The following is a 20808-nucleotide window of genomic DNA, read 5'->3' on the forward strand; positions in this document are numbered from 1 at the left end:
TGAAGAAAAGCTATCAGCTTTATATTGTCGTCGTTCAGTGGTGGTGGGTGCCAATGTGTTAATGTGTTTTGGAAAGTAAAGTTTTATTGAAATGTTATTCAAATGTCCGATACTGCAAATATAAATAGCAGTTGTCTACATACCTACATATTTACATACATTGTAGATAGTTATACTTATAATCAAATGAATCGCTTTGTGGGCGTATGATTAATTGGTGTGCGTGTTTTTGAGTGAGAGATTTTTGCACAAATTTTGAAATTTACAACGACATCAAGCATTTCCCATTGGATTTACTACGAACTACGACAATAACAACAAAAACAACACTTTGGAGGAAAACAAGAAAACTTTGAATAACATGTCACGCCGTAAACAGTCGAAACCACGAGCTTTTCTCAAATGTAAGTCTAGTCAATGTCAATGGGATAGTAGCTGTATGTAGTAAGTGTATGCTAATTTGTACATACATACATACATACATATGGATGTGTGTGTACAAATGTGTATTTGTTTTTATGTAAGCGCATGCAGCAGGTATGAGTAGTATAATTTGTGTAAAATTTTATGGAACAAATGCAATGGTATATCTCAGCCTGTGCCAGCCACCAGTGCATGATTGATGAAACTATCCATCTATGTATTCATCCCAGCAAGATCCATCTACACATCCACACAAAAATATTTGTGTATTTGAACCGAGAGTAGAAATTGCAATGCCAATCATACACTTTGGCAAGTGTCAAGAGTATACACCTTGGAGACTAGCGCATCGATGGGGGTTTGGCTTTGTTGGCTGTCTGACTGAATGTTGTGCTCAGTTCAACTGTTCTGTTCAGTGTCATGTGTAATCAAACTTGCTGTCTCCGTTCGCATTGCCGCTCGTTGTTCCCCACTGATGGAGGCTTCCAGCCAATGCTGTTGTCTGGATTAGGTGTCTGTCGTACATAATGCACGTGTTAGTTTTTAGTATAAATGAATTTTTAAATCGATTTCGATTTTGTTGCTGCATCAACTGACTGTGATACCCCTAAGTGACATAAAATGTTACAAACACAAATATAACAACAACAAACAAAGTTTCAGTAACAAACAGCCTTTTTGCATTTTGCAATATCACCCACACACACACACATACATACATACATATTAACATGATAGTTTGCTTGAATTTTGCTGTAGCAGCAAGTTGTTTTCGTTGTTGTTATTATTGTCATCGTTTCTGCTGTTGTTGTTGTTGTTGCATACACATCCCAAAATCCCTGTATGAAACACAAAACAGAAAGGAGCCTTTATTCTGGCAACAAAACCCCCATGGAATGTGAATATGGTTCCCCAAGCAACAGAGCGGAGGAAACATCAGCAGCATCAGCAGCCCAATACGACCCAAAACATCAGTGTAAAAATCCATTTCCCTCTGCCATATAGCGTTCCCCTCTCTAGGACAATGAACAGAGGCACATACAGACTTACATAGGATTTTGCTTTGGTTTGCCTTAGTTTGCGCAACGCAATCCAACATTGTTACAGACATACATACCGTTGTGTGTTGTTCTGTTCAGTTTCAGTTCATCATCGGCATAATGTTCGTTCGTACTGCCGTTCTACAATAAAACCGAAAGCAACAACCACACAGAGGCAACGGCATTGGCAACAACATCAACAATAACAAAATAACACAGAAAACCCATCGTTGGTTATTTCTCTTGGGAGCATACAGCCAATCCCAGGGGAGTTCCCATGAGGATTAGGTTTTACTTCTTTTCTCTCTTTGCCAAACTATCTCTCCTTTTCGTTCACTTGCTCTCAACCCAACAACACCTCACTCTACCTACCGAAATGTTGCCAAAGAATGAATGGCATGCATTTTGGGGGTATGCGCCAACCAGACAGTCAGCCCCCTTAAAGTGCGTTTTACTGTGTTATGTTGAACAAAGTAGGTTGGAAAACAACAACAGTCCACGAATTTCAAATATAAGTAGGAAAGTTTTGACATTAGTGAACACACATATTTATATATTTTATTTATATGGAAAAGTGATAAATTTCGTATGTAATATACATATGTAGGTGTATATGATGTAACAAAATAAAAATGAACGGTCACACTAGCAAGCAACTGATTATTTGACCGAAGCTGTCATTCAAAACTGACAATGTGTATCAAAGCTTAACCCTCCGTTGGACACCTGAGTCTGGCCAGGCCATTTTCATTTTTTTATTTTGCATTTTACGATAAAGCTATGACCCTGAGATTCCAGGCAGCTTCGTGAAATTTTCTTACCTTTCCAATGAAAGAAATATGAAGTCAAAAGGATCTACAGAAAAGGAGCTATAAGGATTTTTTGACATACATATCACTCACATTCGTAACACATGAGTCTGGTCAGACCCCACCCGTTTTTTATTGAAAACTCTCAGAAATTTTTCCTAAAGTTAGATTTTTTCCTTCATTATTTGAGAAAATGAATACACTTTTATGAAATTTGTCGCATTTCACCCTACCCTACAAAAGTGTGTGTGAAATCAGTAAATGTCCCACAAACTAGATCGCTTGCAAATAGGGTTATACTCAAGGCCCACAGAAGGTCGGCCATTCAGAATTCTGTTAACAACTTTTGACAACAAACATAATAAATTTTACATTATTTTGATTTGAGTTTCTTTGTATTTTTATTCACAATAATGTTTTTGACAACAAACATAATAATCTGGTCCGCTTATTGGCCGACCTTTTATCGGCCTTGGTTATACTTTTATAAGGTTATAAAATAGACACTATTCACTCTGAATAATACCCCAAAAAATATAGTGCATCAAAATTATATATAAATAGGATTTTCGAGCATAGAGACAAGAAAAATACGAATTTTTACTTCATAGGCATATGTCCGTTTTTACTAAATTGATAATATTAATTAAATTTATAGTTTTTCGGCTTGTTTTTTGACAAATAAGGATTACTTATGCAAGATTAGGGTCCTTTAAACATATTCTACAACTTTTTATACGTAAAGTTAATTAAGTTTACTAAGAAATATAAATAATTATGTAGGTCTGGCAAGACTCATACGTTATAAACACCTGCATAGATACAACTGAATATATGAGTTCCAACATTTTTCAACATTGAGTGATTATGGATATGTAGAATGTAGTTTCAGTTACGAGTTGATACCGATATTTTTTCAAACAGGTATGATATGAATTGGTATAGACAGAAAAAAAGGAACATATTTGTTTATATCTGTACAAACTGATATAAATGGATATTGGTGTGATACAATAAGTACTTATTGTATGTAGGCCAAACAAAATAGGAATTGAAATTGAGATGAATTTTGGTGGATATGTAGAATTTGTCATTACAAATGAGGTCCTAAAAATCTCTGGCGATCCCATGTGTGCAAAGAAACTTATTCATGGTCATAGGTCATATTTTTAGTTTTTTTATATATCTCAAAAACTGTGAGCCTTACCAAAAAGTGACTAAAGCGAAAGACAACGACCGTAAAATTCTCTATAAGATATCGCGTTCCTAAAAGTTACATAATAACGATTTGCACATATAAAGCACCTATAACTTATTTGACCCGAAAGTCAGGATACAAAATCTGGTTAGACCTGGTGGTACTGGACCGAGTAGTACAAATCAAATCAAAAATGTGAATTTCGAATTTCTTCAGAATCATTCCATGGACCAATAAAAAATTCTGCATTATGAAAACCATTAGGAATAACAAAATCGTTTAATTTGTTATGGAGGGTATATTATGATTGTCATTCTGTTTGTAACTCCTCGAAATAATAATTTAAGATCTTATAAAGTGTATATGTTCTTTATCAGCCTGCTTCTACACCGATATAGCCCCATGACTGTACTTCTGTGGAAATGACTTTAATGTCCGAAGTATGTAGGTGGATAATACTTCGGTAAATGTATTGTAGGTCCATTTAGCTTGGAACAACCCCTACCTTACAAAGTGACGCGTCGTTTTAAGGGTGGTGGTCTGAGTATTTCAGCCATGAAAACTTATTTACAAGTTGTGTCGTAAGATACTCCGTTCGGGCTCGGACTTGATATGGAAGAAGTATCCCTTCTCCCTTCCATGAAAACTTATATAAGTTAACGTAAGTTAACGTATGTTAATTATTGTTAAGCTTAATTATCTAGCCCTACCTCGTAGTAATAACACGCGCGGACAATTCGCGTATTATATTTCATCACGCCACTACTTGGTCGTTGAAATGCTGATGCGCTTATTAGTGGTGCGGGTATTCAACCGGTAAATATTCATTTTTGCTGGAAGAATGCAAGGAAAGCATTTTCACACACTTATTTTGTCAAATTATATTAAGCCACAAAATCAAAGAATAAATCAGATTGTATTTACACGTCCACATAAGTGGACAACAATCCGGAATATCGTTGTTTTATTAATTTAACATATCACCATAGGTGATAAAAGGAACACAACGTTAACTTATACAAGTTGCTGTGCACTCATTGATATGGAAGAAGTATGCCTTCTCCCTTCCGGGATGTTGTAGGCACATATAAAATGTAACACTTCCCTGCGGGAAATAAATTGGTTTAAAGGTATTTTAAACCTAGTTTTGAAATAACCACAAAAAAACGCTTCAATATGACAAAACTATTTGTGATAAATATTTGGAATATAATAAACCTATTTTTAATAAATATTCGCGTTTTCATTATTAGGTCGGAAACTTTTCTAGTAGCCCTCGTACATTCCACTCACTGAACCCAGAAAAACATTCAAATTGGTGCGTTCAGTTTTAACAGTTCATGTCTTTAATATTTGTTTATCCCCTAAATAATAAAAATGTTTAAAAATGCATTTTTTATGAAATTTTCCTTAGAAGTTATTTACACAAGCCTGTTACACCTATAGTATCTGTTGGTATCTGTAGTATTTGAAAAACATCTGTTGTACAACAGATACTTGAGAACGAAAAAACAAATAAAGTTCTCACTCGTTCATATACAACACAGAACTGTTTCTAACAGTTTTGTTATTGTGAGTATACACAACCCAAACAATATCATAACTGTTACACTCATTCCCACATGTAAATCATATTATATCTGTTATGTATATGATATATCTGTTTTGTTGATATAAACAGTTATACCATTGCACGTGTTTAATACGTTACGAATGTGACAAACAATATGGGTGTCCAACGAAGGGTTAAGTATCTACGGAAACAAGAGGCTAGTTGGCTGATGGTGCACACCATCAGTTTTTCAGAAATATCGATTGCTGTCAAAATGACCAAAAACCCCAAAACATTTTTTGGTTGCCTGATAAGTGAACGGCCACACTGGCAACAACTGATATTTGAGCAAAAATCGACATTCAAAACTGATGGTGTGTACCCCGCTTAAGGTCACGTGACTGATACAGATCATACTCCGTTCAACTTAACCAATTGGAATAATAAAGTGTACACATCAGTTGGGACGCATGCTAATCAGTTCTTGTTTTAGACCTGACAAATCCACCATCGACCAGATATTACACTCTATCAAATCCAATAACGCAGACAGAGAAAGTTGGAAACTAAAAATTTTAATCTATATTTACACATGGAAGTGGTAGTCTGGAAAGCTCAATATACTCACCGTGTCATATAAAATCATGATAAGTGTGTTGAAATTATCCTATCAATTGTGTGTGTTTCTGTACACAAAAACTTGTAAATCTTTTCAAATCTATAAACCAGAAAATACTGAAACTGACAAACATTGTAAATTCTTACAGAAGAAAACCAAATATTTAAAGTTTTCCTACAAAATAGGTGTTTTTGAACTTTTTATACCTTTTATACCCACTAGGGTATATTAAGTGTGCCACTCCTCCAAATAATCATTGTAGATCCTTCAAAGTATATATGTTCTTGATCAGTGTGCAATTCTATATCAATGTCTGTCCGTCTGTCCAAGCCACTCTAGCAGCGTCCGAACTGTTTGAAGTAGGTGATTAAAATATTGGGCAAATGTATTGTAGGTCCTTAGAACTTTTCGTATAGAAAAGGGATTTCTACATTGGACCCCTTTTTGGTATAGTATAGTCCCCCATTGAAGATATTCGTTCCATTTATCAAACGAATTGGTTGTTATTTGTTATTATGTGTTTCACAAAATATTGTCTATATATGTCCACTTTTCGATATAGCCCCCATATAGCAGCACCACCTGATTTCAGCCATTTTTACGTTTTTATCAACATTTTGGGCCTAAATTGACTGTAATTTGGCATTTATTGTTCTCAGTGGTTTAAAACTTCTCCACCAAAAGTTGTGGACTTAGGTCCATGTTTTGATATAGCCCCCACGGCACCTCCCGATTTACGGTTCTAGCCTCATTATCCCATCGAAATCCCCACATATGGTATTTCGTCTTCGCTTGGACTATACAACTTTTCTCTAGAAATTTATCGGAGCTGGCCTTTCCAACATATGCCCCAAATATATTTTGCAGCAAACATATATATGTTTGCAACAGTTCCTAACATAACATATGTTTGGTTTCTGCAAACAAATATATGTTTGGATGCAAACAAATATTTGTTTGTTTGGATGAAATATAAATACAAACCCAAAAGCCACAAAAAATACACATACATTTAAAAATGGTAGTGGTTGTTTCTTTTATTGAAATACTAAGAAATACCAAACTCAAAAGCAACAACAGACGAATGGGTACATACAAATATATAACAAAATATATAACAGACTTTAATGAACAGAAAACGGAATAGAATAACTCGCTTATAGTTAGTTGCGAAATAAAACATATTCTCTTCAAAATTGAAATCATCAACGGGAAATTGGTATCTGGAATCAAATGATTATATAATGTAATACATAGGCACATCCATATTTCAAATATATTGTTACGGATTTAGATTTAACTAATCTACTCGTGGATTTTTATTCACAACCGACTTTAATTACTAAGCACACAGCTTTCCTTCTCTATTAAGCACACAACTCTCCTTTACTTCTGTAACGGCCTGTCCAGTTTGACGTCTCAAACACAACTAACTCGCTGTTTCCCAATCTCCTGGTATTTATATCCCGTAGCATTTCGTTGTTGAAGTTTCTAGGGCATCTGACAACTTCGAGAAAACAACTAAGCAACGAACCCACAGACTCACACTCGCATTAGGCCCGCAATCGGCACACAACAACAACAATTTGAGCAAACACTGTTGTTAGTGCATGGTTTTTCAATTAGTAAGTGGAGAGAGAAGCTCTCTTTGCTTGCTCGCGAGTAAAGGGCTGCGGAATGTTGCATTAGGCCATTGATGCTCAAAATAAAAAAGAGAGTAAAGTAGTGAGAGAATCACAAGAAAGCTTGTATCAGCATTCAGTGGTTGTTAGAACTGCGAACAGTAAACATGTGGCGGGTTTGTGCGGTTTTGTTTAGTGTCCGCACTAAAATTATGCGTACATTGTAAAGCATGGATGAACAAGACGAGGACGCGCCTTACGTTTCACCATACAAATGCTCCCTTCGTGTTCATCATTGATATAACGTAAGAACTAGAATGATGGAGAGAATTCTATACAAAAGTTGCTGTAACTGGATTTAAACAAAGTAACTGCTCAATAGGAATCTAAGTTACAATTCAAATATTCAAATTAACAAAAATTCAACTAGACTAACTTAAACATGTCAGTTACATTCGTAAAAATAGGCATGTAGATGAAAAATGTATTAATTTTATTACCAATATTAAATGCGATTTCTTCTTTGTTCAATAAAATATTATAAAATGTACTGGGCAATTATAAAATGTACTGGGCATTTAATTTGCTAAAAAGCACAATTTTTTAAGAAAACATAAACACTGATTTATTCAATCAGCGATTGTTTTGAGTAAACTGAAGAAAAAAATGTTTGCAAAAAGAACAAAAATTTACGCTCTTTGACAAAACTCCTCTCTCCACCCATAAAAAATATGTTCTAACATAAAAAATATGTTGGTATACAAACAAATAAAATTGAGATAAGTTACAAAATGTTGCAGAATATATTTGTTCGGACCCAAACATAATATGTTTGGATCCATACATATACAGTCGAAATCGCTTATAACGTCGGTCAAGGGACCGACCAAAATCGGACGCTATAAGCGATAGTCGTTATAAACGATATTTAAAAAAGAGGTGAAATTATATTATGTATAGTGACTTTCGGGTATAGATATGTTGTTTTACTAAGTAATTAAATTTTAATAAGTAAAAAATCAATTCAAGTTTTATGTTTTTCATTCTATATACAAATAATAAAAAAAAAACAAAATAATAAAAAATAACGATATTAAATTCTTTCTTCAGAACATAAATTACGTTAATATAGGATATGGCTCTGTTTAAAATAGTCTTTTATTTTAATTTGGGCCTTTGAATCTCAACATAAGTTTTAAATATAACTCAGATCTGAGTTTTGAAAGGGTTTACAAAACACATTTAATTTCGTACTTTTATTCCTTTCTATTTATGCCAGGATAGTGGATATTTGCCGATTCCGGCAATGCGATTTCAATGATTTTTATTAATCCTTGGTTTATGGGTTGTAAAACAGATGTGACATTGGGTGGCCAAAATTCAAGCTTAATTGAATTAAGACCGCTGTTTGAGTTTAAAAAAAATATACATACAACAACATATTTGAATTTCGGTCCCCACATATTTCTAACATATATTTTTCTGCGTATATATTTAACGGTTGTAGAACCTTACAATTTCTGATTATGTCGGCTCTGCAAAACTTCCCAAAAATGAAGTTCCATAGAAACAAAATTACACAATTATAACATGTCGAACACCCAAAAGTAAATAAATGTAATATTTTTAATTGCAGATTTGGCTGAAACAAGTGTAATAATCTATTACATTTATTTGGGTTAAATCCAGATTAGTAGCGATTTTCTTAAATTTTGATGGGTGTTGTGTGTTCCCAATGTCAATGCCCCCCATGCATAAATCACACGTTCAATTCTTAACTTCTTTGCTGAAAACTCATGGTTCCCTTTTTAGTTCAATTTAGGCCACTTTTGGTGCTCATTGGAAACGAATTTAAATAAATTTTCTGCCTTAGCCCCAGTGTAACAGGTTTTATTGTGTATCTCTAAGCCCCTAACTGAAATACTGAGTAATATTTCAGTATTATTTCTACCTATGGAGGCGAGTAATATTTCAGTATTATTTCTACCTATGGAGGCGAAGGTGTTCATGTGTTCTGGTTTTAAGGCATTGTGTGGTGTAAATACATTTACAGATACATTGCCTATCTAGCTGTTCATTTGTTGCCTGCCTTTTTGTCATATTCTCATGGGAATTGAATATAAAATAATTTCTGAGTCTTGTGTATTTGAAATTGTTGTACAAACAAAACAGAAAATTGTCCAGACCTTCATACCTTCCATACTGTTCCGCTTGGTGATAAATCGAATTTCTGTCTCCTATTCGAAACACAATTCTCTGGGGCTCTCGAATGTACAAAGCTTTTACAGATATTGCAGAAATTGAGGATGAGATTGAAATTCGTCATAAGGTGAGCTATTGGTGACATTGTTGTGCATATTGAAAACATTAAAACTTCTTACATTTGTCATTGACGAAGTGTGCAGTATGATAATATTTCCGCGTTTTAAAAAAGAAGAGTTGAACATATTCTTTTGACACTTTTTGGCAAATCTTTAACTTACACACATATGTACGTACACTCTATACAAATATAAACAAACAATTGTGCCATAAGTGGCAGCAAGCCATTAAAAACTTAAGGGCGAGAGTACGTGTATATTCACGTACATATGTATGTTGGACTACATACGAGTATATATTTATGTTGTTGGCGCTTAGTGGCCGTTTGGGAGCTGCTTGCGAGACGCACACACATCAGACATAAATATTGGGGTGGAACCAAAATCCAAAACATAAAAATATAATGAGTTTTCAGTAATTTAACTTGCACACGAATATCAATTAATTTACACACAATATGTGTGTTCCCGTACACAATAACTTGTAAAAGTTTACAAATATATAAATGAACATTTTGTACAAAATTTCAAAAATATTAAATTCTTACAGTTGCTGGAACAAAGCTAATACATATCTATTCATGATAGTGTCAAATTGGGTATCACTGTTAAATTCGAGTATAAGACCGTATATCAAAAAATAGTTTTAGACTACATTAAGGCTTTTTTTAACGCTCACATCTATCATCATATTTTTCTTAGAAGCTGAGACTAATGTTTTGTAGTCTGGCAAAAAAAAAAACGCTTTGACACCGAACCCTCATTGTCTCACAATAACTCTCAATTTCTTTTACATTCAGGTTTTCGATAATAATAAATAGAATAAAATGTTTGGCTTTTTCCTTTGAGAAAAAAGTCTGATTCCAAAAATGCCCAGCATAGAACTTGGGAATAACCCATTACAAAGTAATGTAAAGAAGCAACTTTCTACATTGCAAGTAGCCTGAAAAAATATGGGTTACTTTTAAAAACATTTACAAATTCGACTACAGAACCTACTCGAAATAATCATTTTAGATCCAATGTTCTTGATCAGCGTGCAATTCTACATCGACATAGCCATGTCCGTCCGCGTGTCGGAATCTCTCTACGGTCCGAACGGATTGAAGTATGTGGATAAAATGTTGGTCTTCTGAACTTTTGTTGTTGAAAATGGGCTGTGTAGGTCCACGTTGAGGTATAGCACCCGTCTAACATGGGCTCTTTTACGGTTTTTGAAGGTATTCCTTTCACTTTCTCTGAATTGGTTGCAATTTGGGATTTTGAGTTTCCAGAGGTTAAAAAACATTTCTATAAAAAATTTTCTATATAGGTTCATGTTTTGGTATAGCCCCCATATAACGCGACGAGTCACTTTAATGAATTTTAAATGTATTAATCCAATTTGACCACCAAATTTGGGATTTTGTGCTTCCAGAGTTAAAAAGGTCCAAGTTTTGTTATAGAGCCCATATAAAGCTAGGCGCCTATTTAAGGGTCTTGGCCATAATTGCCTCCGAATTTGTTGTAACTTGGGATTTTGTTTTTTTTTTCAGAAGTTTGAAAACATTTTCACAAAAAAACTGTCTGTTTTGGGGTAGCCCCAATAAAACGTAAAGCGTCGGGGAAGCCGTAATCTTACCTTCGTGTTCTTTCTTAATTTTTGAATTCATTTCGATACCGGTTACAATAAAACATTGTGACAATTAATTTTTCGTCGGATTGTCAAAGGGAACGCTTAATTTGATACTAAAAGCATTTCTGTTATTAAAAGCTTGAACGGAAGATGAGGGTTAAAGAATTTTGAAGATATAATTAATTGAAGATACATATATGTGCTTCCAGAGGTTAGAAAAAATTTAAAAAAACTGTTCATACAGGTCCACGTTTTGGTATAGCCCCCATACAACGGTACCACCCAAATTCAGGTATTTTGAAGTGTTTATTTACATTTTCGATCTTAGTTTGGCATTTACAGTTCCTAGCAGACAACAAAATCTCCACCAAACCTTGTAGCCATATCGCTCATTTACTCAAAGAGTGGCATAAATCAAAAAAGGCGTTTTCTGAGTTAGCTATTTCTATTTTTTTCTACGACTTCTACTTTCTAAAAATTATGGCTTGTTCGAAAGACATGATTTCACCTTTTCAATAAAAATAAACTTTTAAAGTCCGATGTGGAAAAACGAAGTTATGTTCGTTTTAAGTTGAAAATCCAAGAAACCCCGTTTTTCACTACATTTACCGTTATAAAATCAAAAAACGAAGTGACCCAAAGAAACCAAAGTTATTTTCGTCTTCCATTGACTCCCACAATACCGAATTTATGCATCAGAACCCCAGCAAAAAAATTCTGTCAACTTTTGTAGCACAGTGTTGTTAAATGTGGGGCGATTGACAAAATGAAATACATAATGCACAAAATTTGCACGAAACATTCGGAGATTCTTTTTAGTCAAGAAGTGTTTGTTACGTAAGAAATGAAACACAACTCAATCACTCATATCTTATTGCCGACATTTTCACATCTTCATTCACAAATAAATTGTAGTCAATAATGCCGTCAACAAATACTCGAACTATTTCATTCTTTGTTTGGAATGCTGTTTTTACTAATTTATATCATTTATTTAAATGAAAATTAAACAAAATTTACAACATTCTTACTCAGCGACAGAACAACTAATGAGAGAACATTTGCTTTTGGCAGAGAACAGATGTTGTTTTTGACACTTCATATGTCAAACTGAGAAAGTTAAGCAGATTGTGGTTGGACTGACCATCAGATAATTGTGAAAATATTACCATATATTGAGATTTTGTGATTTGTTGGCAATATACATTATCGCCCTTAAAATAATATGTGCGCCAAAAAATTATTTGGTGCCAACCAAAATAAAATTTTGCCCACCACCAGTTAAAAAATATTTTTTCTCTGCGTGTACCGCTCGAAATTGTTGAAATCTGGTTTCAATATAATTTGTGGTAAAGGGTTTCAATAGTTCGGATTGGCCAAACTTAATGCCGCACAGTGGTTCAGAATCGTTTTTTCCTATTCAAAACTCTGTAACTTTTGAACGGATAAAGATATGGTTATATTTTTTATTCGACAGATAACAGAATCAGATTTCCGATGAATCAAAAACGATCAAATTCATTTGCAGAGGAACAGAATTTCAAGGTTAAAATTTTGAGTTCTTTTTAATATTTTGCATCAAAATGTGTTTTTTGTGTTTTCTATATGTTCCATTCTATTAAATTATAAAAATAAAAAAATATTAAAACCAATTTTTATTTCTTTTTTTAGATTAAAAAATATTTTTTTTAAATATTAAAAAAAACATACTCCTCGGTTTTTCATAAAACTCCTAAAATTTTTTCTCATGTAATTTCAGTAAACTTGAAAAAGTGTTAAACGGACGGACTGGTACAAAAGTATATATGGGGTGAAAGAAAACACTTTCAGGCATCTTTCTGCAAACGCGAAACTTCCCAAAAAGTTCTAGTTCACTAAAGTTGAAATTTCACTAAAATTTAGTACCTGAGGGAAAATAAAACGGTTCACTGTGTGGAAATTCTACGGAAATTTATTAAAACGTCTTTTAAAGGCAAAAATCTTACCATTTAGCGCTGCACAAAAATTATTTCCTGTTGCAGGAAAGAATGACTTTTGCCTATTATATAACTAAATTAACGTGTATTCATTCCATTGAAAAACCTTCCTCACAAACGACTTGAAACTGTGTTTGCCCTGCTCCAGAATTTTCAAAATTTCATAAATAGTTGACCCCTACAGGTTCTGGAACAGAGCATTTCTGTTTGTTTTTTAAATCATTTTGTGCTTGAGTTTTTTTATCTAATCACCTTATATGTAATATTTTATCTAATCTTAAATAACAACTTATAAAAATATTATACAGGGAAATGAGGTTGTATAAAAGTCATCACCCTAGAGTTTAGGAGCTTAACTTTAGCTACAAATCGGATGTCCGTACTTTGAATTCCCTCAGGGGGCAAAATAAAAATGTGTCTTGAAAGTGAACATAAAATTCACCTCAATATTTTGAAAACAGAACTAGTAACTTAGTGCGACATCCCCTGGTTAAAATAATGTGTGAGTTAGTTGATTGGGAAGTAGTTACTTACTGTCCTTTACATTTATATACTATTTATTTATATTTCCACAAAACATACAGAAGGGACAATGGAACGTTTCCCATATTAATGTTAGGCCTGGCGGAGCTCAATCCAAAATATCACAAAATTACAAAGATCGGTTGCTCAAATTGTATTACAGTCCCACGATTTCCTGTAGCCGTGATGCGGAGCATGTTATGCTGTCTTGCCGGAATCACAAACCCACAACCTTTTTTAATTTTTATCAATGTTCTTTACGAGTATTAATTTTATAATCCGTTGAAGGTGAATTTTCTCCCGCATTAGTTGTGGGAATGTGGAGGTTTTACTCTTGCTGCCGATTAACTTTCGTGTGACTGTGTGATTTCTAATAAATCTACGGAGTTAAAAACTCTGTTTGCTTTAAGGCTAAGTCAAGGATTGCGTACAAACGTCTGTGAAGCTTTTTTCTATGTACGTATGTATGCGTGTAAACAAACACAAATAACGACATTTACTTTATATCGTTGATGTTGTTGTTTGTTAGTGAATGAGTGCGAAATGCACTCTTGGGGGCTTTAAACAAAAATGAAAATCGCTTGCATACATATGGGCGCTTATACGTCAACAAAACGTCCACAAACATAATAACCAAAATATACATACCTACATATGAATGTACTCTGTAAATTGAACTCATTATGTGCATGAATAGGTAGGTATATATACTTACTGGGCAAGTTGATAGCTTTAATAAAAATTTCTTACCTCAGAGTTAGCGGATAATTTTTACAAAAATATAGATTTGATAGGTAGCAAACATCACAATGTTGTATTTTGTATGTAGTATCTACCCAGTAAAACATTTGGGAGTCACATGAGCCGAATAACCCATTATCTAAAGAAGCTACCTTTTGCATTATCAGTAGGCTGAAAAATAATGTGTTATTTCTTTAAAATTTTACAATACCCAACTAGGTAACTTACTCGTTACTAAGTAATAGTACAGATCGTGTGTGATCAACGCTTCTTGTCAGCAAACAATGTTTTGTTAGCAAAATTACGAAGAGTTGGTGATGCACGTGTAAGCGTTTAAAGAACCCTTAATCGTCGTAAGCGTAAAAAAGTGTGTTGTGTTTAGCTCACATCAGAAGCTCGCATGTTCAAATCCGCCAGAAAGAAAAATAAAAATTTGGAGTGTGTTGAAATTCAACATGAATTCACCTCAACAGTTCCAACATATTTGCTTTTTTTTTAATTTATTGTTAGACTCCTATGGGTCATAGAATAACTAGCTATTTCGTATGACATGCTCTTGTTAAAATAATGGGTTTGTGAGTTGATGTATACACTGAAAGAAAAAGCTACGTAATATGAATGAAATCCTACGTTGTATCAATGAAATTTGTCATTGATTTTGAGCCAACGTAGAGCTTCATTGAATAAATGAAAAAAGTTTCATTGAGTTTCATTGAAGTAAAATTAACGAAATTGTTCATTAATGCAATGAAACTCCTTCATTTGTGCAATGAAACTTTTTCGTTAATGCAATGAAACTCCTTAATTGATGCAATGAAAATTCTTCATTGATGCAATGAAACTTTTCCGTTAATGCAATGAAACTTTTTCATTAATGCAATGAAACTTTTTCATTAATGCAATGAAACTCCTTCGTTGATGCAATGAAACTTTTTCATTAATGCAATGAAATACTTTCATTGTTGTAATGACACTTCTTCATTTATGCAATGAATACAACGTATTCATTCATGTTATGAAGTCATTTCATACTCACGTAATGAACAAAAATTAAGTCAATTCTAAGTATGTTTATTTCATTTTATTGCAATTAGTTTTGACCATTAATACAACAAGTCATATTTAATACCTCAGGTATAAAGCACATTAATGATAGTTTTGGGCGTTGTCATGTGTAAGTAAAATTGAAACAAATTGCTAACAAATTGACTGGTTTTCTAAACAATAACTTACCTCCAACTTTTGCCGCTGAGTCATCCCCTGTGTACGTCCACGATGTTAGGATACAGCATTTTTTTCTTAAGGGAGTAGTGCTTCATTGGCCACGGACAGTCTCCGTAATTCCACTGATCATTGGATTTTTTATCTCCATTGCAACTATAAATGAAAATTAAAAAAGTAAATAAACGAACACATAAAAACTACAAAACAATAATTTAACCAATATTTGATTTTTTTCATACTTACTTTCAGCGAAGTTAATCATCCTTTTGAGCGTTGTCATCTGTAAGCAAAATTGAAAACCATAAAACAATTTTTAGTAATTTATCTGGTTTTCTTTCTAAATATTAAATTATTCAGAGATGCTTCGTTGGCCAATGGTAACAGTTTCTCTGCCATTCCACTCATCTTTAGATTTTCTATTGAATGCTTCCATTACAAGAAAAATATAAATGAAAATTCACTTAAAAGTACAACTGAACACCTAAAAAATAATATTTACATTTTCTTTTCATGTTAAACACATCACAGTTTTTAAAGTTGAAAACACCAGACGTAAAATAACTTTTTTTTCATCCACAAACTAAATACTCACACACAACCACAAATGGAATTCAATGAACGACAATACAAACAATAACAAAGAACTGAGAAGAGCATTCTTTTTAATGTGGATGAATATTTATGTATACCAACGCCAATCGGCGACAGTAGCTAACTTTTGTACAGTTGATGACGTTTCTGCTAGTTTTGGCAAATATTCATGCAAACATATTTATGTATGTGATTCTATACATATGTATGTAGCCAATATATAAATGTGTTCTTTTTATGATTGTCAAAAATTTAATTTGTTTAAATAAAATAATTAGAAGACGAATTTTATAACTTAACAGAAAGAATGCAAAACGCAAAAAGGATTTTCAAAAATGTTTCATTTATTTAATGAAACTCTTTCATTTGTCTAATGAAACTCTTTCATTTATTTAACGAAACTGTTTCATTCATTTTTAAAGCAAATCAAACACATCGAATATATATACATTTTTCAATGAATTATTGAATTTTAAATAACGTAAAGTTTCATTGCATGGAAGAAACATTTCATTATATTAATGGAACGTTTCATAGCATCAATGAAAAATAATCAATGAAAGCTGTTCATTGATACAACGAATCATTTTTCTTTCAGTGTAAGCGGTTACGACTACCAAAAAGTACTATAAAACCCGGTTAGCTGGTGATGGGATTTTTTACTGGTCTAATATATTTTTGCATGTTTTTTAATTAATAATTTTCTGGAAACTCCGAATCATCTCGCTATTTACCTCATTGAAATAAGAGTATCAGAACCCACACATGTTAGGGCCAACTTATTTTCAGGCTGCTTGGAGTCGATTTATCTATGGCAACCGGCCTGTCTGGCTGGGGCACGATAGCCCTCGAAACAAATAACCGATTTAATCCAAACTTTGTACAGCACATAATACATTATAAAATACATTTAATAATACATTATAAAATAAATTTTTTGTGGTTGTGTTTGTTTGAAAACACAAACATGGGAAGCTACAAACTTCCCAACATTTTTAATTTTCAAAACAAAAGCAAATGATCTCTTTTCTAATTGTGCTAGTGGGCAAATTGACACACACCGACAGCACGTAGGACCCCAATTGAGCACTGCAACTCTACAGGCATCGTAGGCATCGTGTACGATAGTGCTAGAATACGATAAATTTTAAAAAGTACGATATTTCTTTCTTGCACACGTAGACCAAATTCGAAGATGGAATACATCGGTTCACTGTTTAACTCAATTTCGATTAACAGCACTTAAGGATTGTTCGCGGCCCATTTTATTTCAAACGGGAAGCCCATATTTCCCGAGATAAGGACACCTAAATTTCAAAAAAAAGAAATCCTACTTACTAACAAACAAAATGAAGAATTAGTATTTGATTCGCTTGGCCGATATCCGATTTGTTCGTGTGATGCTTATATGTATTTCTATTTCAATAATTCTATTATCTTTCCATACAGTTGTAGGCCTGGTCTTGAACTTCTTTAAAAAATCCAAATATACCATACCATTGTATAATGAGAAAAATAACAATGCTAACGAATGTATCAGATACTATTTGAAGCTCAATGTAATAAGAGAAAATTCCATTTTCCGTGTCAGAATGGAGTGTCGAACAAAAGACGACACTTCTTAAAGACTAAATTGTTTAATTTTTAATAACTCTAAGATGCTATCTCGCAATAGTGCGGAACTCATGAAATTTGTGTTCCAGTTGGACGTATTAACAGTTAAATAAACAAAGCAGAAATGCTGTAGTTAGTGGAGGCATAAATATTTTGTTCCGCGGATTTTATATATCATTCAAATTAAATGGGAATAAGGGTTTTTCCAATTGCCATAGGAACATGTATGTATATCACGGAAACGCACTGACATACTTATGTACATACAGACTAATAATGTGTATGTGCATAAAAATTCATTATCTGAGCCGGCTTGTGATATGCTTGTTTGCTGCGAATGACCATTTTTGTCCATTCCTTGAGGTGTAGTTTAAAATCTTAACGTTTCATTTATGGAAGGGACAAATTGCACGAATCGCTCGAAATATACATACGCAGTGGATACGAATTGCTTGAATATTTATGAAAAATTCAATTTAATTGCAAACGATTACACATGTTTCGTGTAAAGAGAATGCTTCTGGCTGTGTTTAAAAAATGACATAACAACAGCGAGAAACCAAAACTACCACAGCGAAGAGATGTATAAATAAACCTTTTTAACAAATACCCCAGCTGGATATGAGAGGGGTTTTGTGTGAAAAACGGGTTAACAAATATCTAATCATAATGGCGGGGTATCCAGTGAAAACAGAGAAAAGATGTGTTGAAAGTCATAAAGAACAACAGTAATAACAATTTCCTAATCGGACATTAGCCAGTGAATGGAATAGCAACACCTTCTGCTGGCAATTCATTAAGAGTTTGCCACAGTAATTTTTCTCCAACTTGAACACTCCCACACTCCTTCGTATTCGTTTGCATATGTGCTGGACATAAGAAATAACACATGTATGGACCAAGATGAATTTGTTGGGACCATTTGCTGTAGCTGGGATATACTCATTCCCATTCACTTGCTAACGGACGACACCAAGTACATATGATGGACTGAATGAATGAATGAATGGTGTCGTTGGTGGTGGTTGCAGAATGTCTTTTGGTACTTAAGTTGAGCTATTGGTAAAAAATAAAATATACGTACGTGTAAATAGAATTTATACCTCTATGGTCGTCTGGGGAGTGCTTAAGCTTAATCTGCATAAAGTGAGCTGGCACTACGTTACCGGTACCCGTTCCTGTTGTTGTGGTGCTGTTCCGTGTTTTCGGTTATGGCAGCAGCAAACACGTAAAGAAAACTGTAGATGATGCCGGTGTTGGCGGTGGAAAAGCAACAACAACAATAACACAAAAATAAATAAAGCGAAAACCAACGGAAAAGAATCCAATTTGCTCTAAAACAAATTTCTTTGGTTTGGGCGATACTTTCAATATCGCCAAAACACCAACGACAATGCGATATGAAGGTGACTCAACTACTGTGCTCTTTATTCTGATGGGTTTCCCGAATGCGAATGTAAGAGTGTGTACATACATACATATATCTGGGGCTGTTACCGGGGGGCATATAAATATTAAAATTCGATTGCATAACTAATTTTTATTTGGCCATTAAAGGGGTAACCAGGGTGTATTTTTATGCTTCAAGATTTATGTTTATATATAAATATATACATATGAATATGTACATGTGAACATGTCCATGGGTGTGTGTGTAGTGAGACCAATAAAATTGTTCATGAGACCCAGACACTAAGTAGTCGGTCTTCCTTGCAATAGTGATTTAATGTTTCGTGTTTTTGTTGTCATAATTCATGCATAGGTTTTTGTTTGCTTCTTTATTGCAGTGGGGGAAACGGCTGAGAATTGTGAAGAAGATCCTTTATCATTGCTGGATCCCAAAGAGGAGTTACTTAGCGATACTGAGAGTATGGATGGTGAGGAGGATGACAAAGTTGATGGACAATCTTCTATAGATATAAAAAATAAAGATATCAGTCCCTCCCTTGTGGTGAGTTCATCTGCTACCGAAACAAAAGCATCAACAGTGACAACAACAACAATGGTATCATCAGCAGTAGAAATGTCATATATAAACAATAACAATGGTAAGTTTTTATTTCCATAACACAATGGACATTAGTTCATATTTAAGAATGTTGTTTTTTTCTGTATATTGGAGTGTAACGATATGTGGATATATGCATTTGTATTTTGAAGTGGTAGATTATTTTGGAAATACTGTTCGCCTTATACCTTTGATGATTTGAAAGTTTATAATGACTGGAAAATATCTATTATTTGATTGGTAAGATTTTAAAGAGACCCCCGCTTTGTAAACCCTTTAAAGAATTCAAACAAAAAGAATTTTGAAAACATTAATACTAGAACAAAGTAAGAAATACATCATAGAATTTTAGTATTATACTTATATGATACGTTTGTTCTACATTATAGACATAAATCTAGTTGCTATAGCATTGTAATTTGTTTGATTTTGTCTTATCTGTCAAGGGTGTTCACGGGTGAATTGCGTTAATGTCCAAGAGAAACATAGATCTTTACTATATAATTTATCTGCCAACTGGGATCATTTAAGATTAACAAAATCCAAACATTAGATTTTCTAAAGTTATGAGCTTCTATCCATTTCTGTGGCGTGTCTAATGTACGCATGTTTGTGTATTTATTTATCTGCCTACGCAATTGTACTTTTACAAATGCTTGTATTGATATAACAAAGTTAACACTCCCACGAGTACCGACTTGCCCAGCTAATAACTCTCAGCAGTCTCATAAATAGCAAAAATGCAAATTTCATTTTTGGTCAATGAGTAGCAAACGAGACGACCACCAGCAACTGACCGGTCAAACAAGACAACTGCAAAATATCTCATTTGTTATTGTCGTTGTTCTCGGCGCCATAACTGCTTGCACTTGTATTCCATGTGGTGCGTGTGTGTTGTGTTCATTTCCGGTCTGTCATACACTTACATCGGTC

The 20808-nt window shown here is 33.7% G+C and overlaps 1 protein-coding gene across 1 annotated transcript in view; it reads left to right on the forward strand.

Moving 5' to 3' along the window:
- The first annotated feature begins 345 nt into the window (after positions 1–345).
- L (zinc finger protein Lobe) overlaps positions 346–20808 on the forward strand; it is a 125810-nt gene continuing 105347 nt past the window's right edge. The window contains exons 1-2 of the mRNA XM_073991347.1: positions 346–404; positions 19655–19915. Coding sequence (XP_073847448.1) covers positions 362–404; positions 19655–19915 — 304 coding nt within the window. The 5' untranslated portion in view covers positions 346–361. The remainder of the gene's footprint in view (positions 405–19654; positions 19916–20808) is intronic.

Source organism: Musca autumnalis, unplaced genomic scaffold (genome assembly GCF_047663935.1).
Source record: "Musca autumnalis isolate F117 unplaced genomic scaffold, ASM4766393v1 scaffold_5, whole genome shotgun sequence".
NCBI classification, from domain to species: Eukaryota; Metazoa; Arthropoda; class Insecta; order Diptera; family Muscidae; genus Musca; species Musca autumnalis.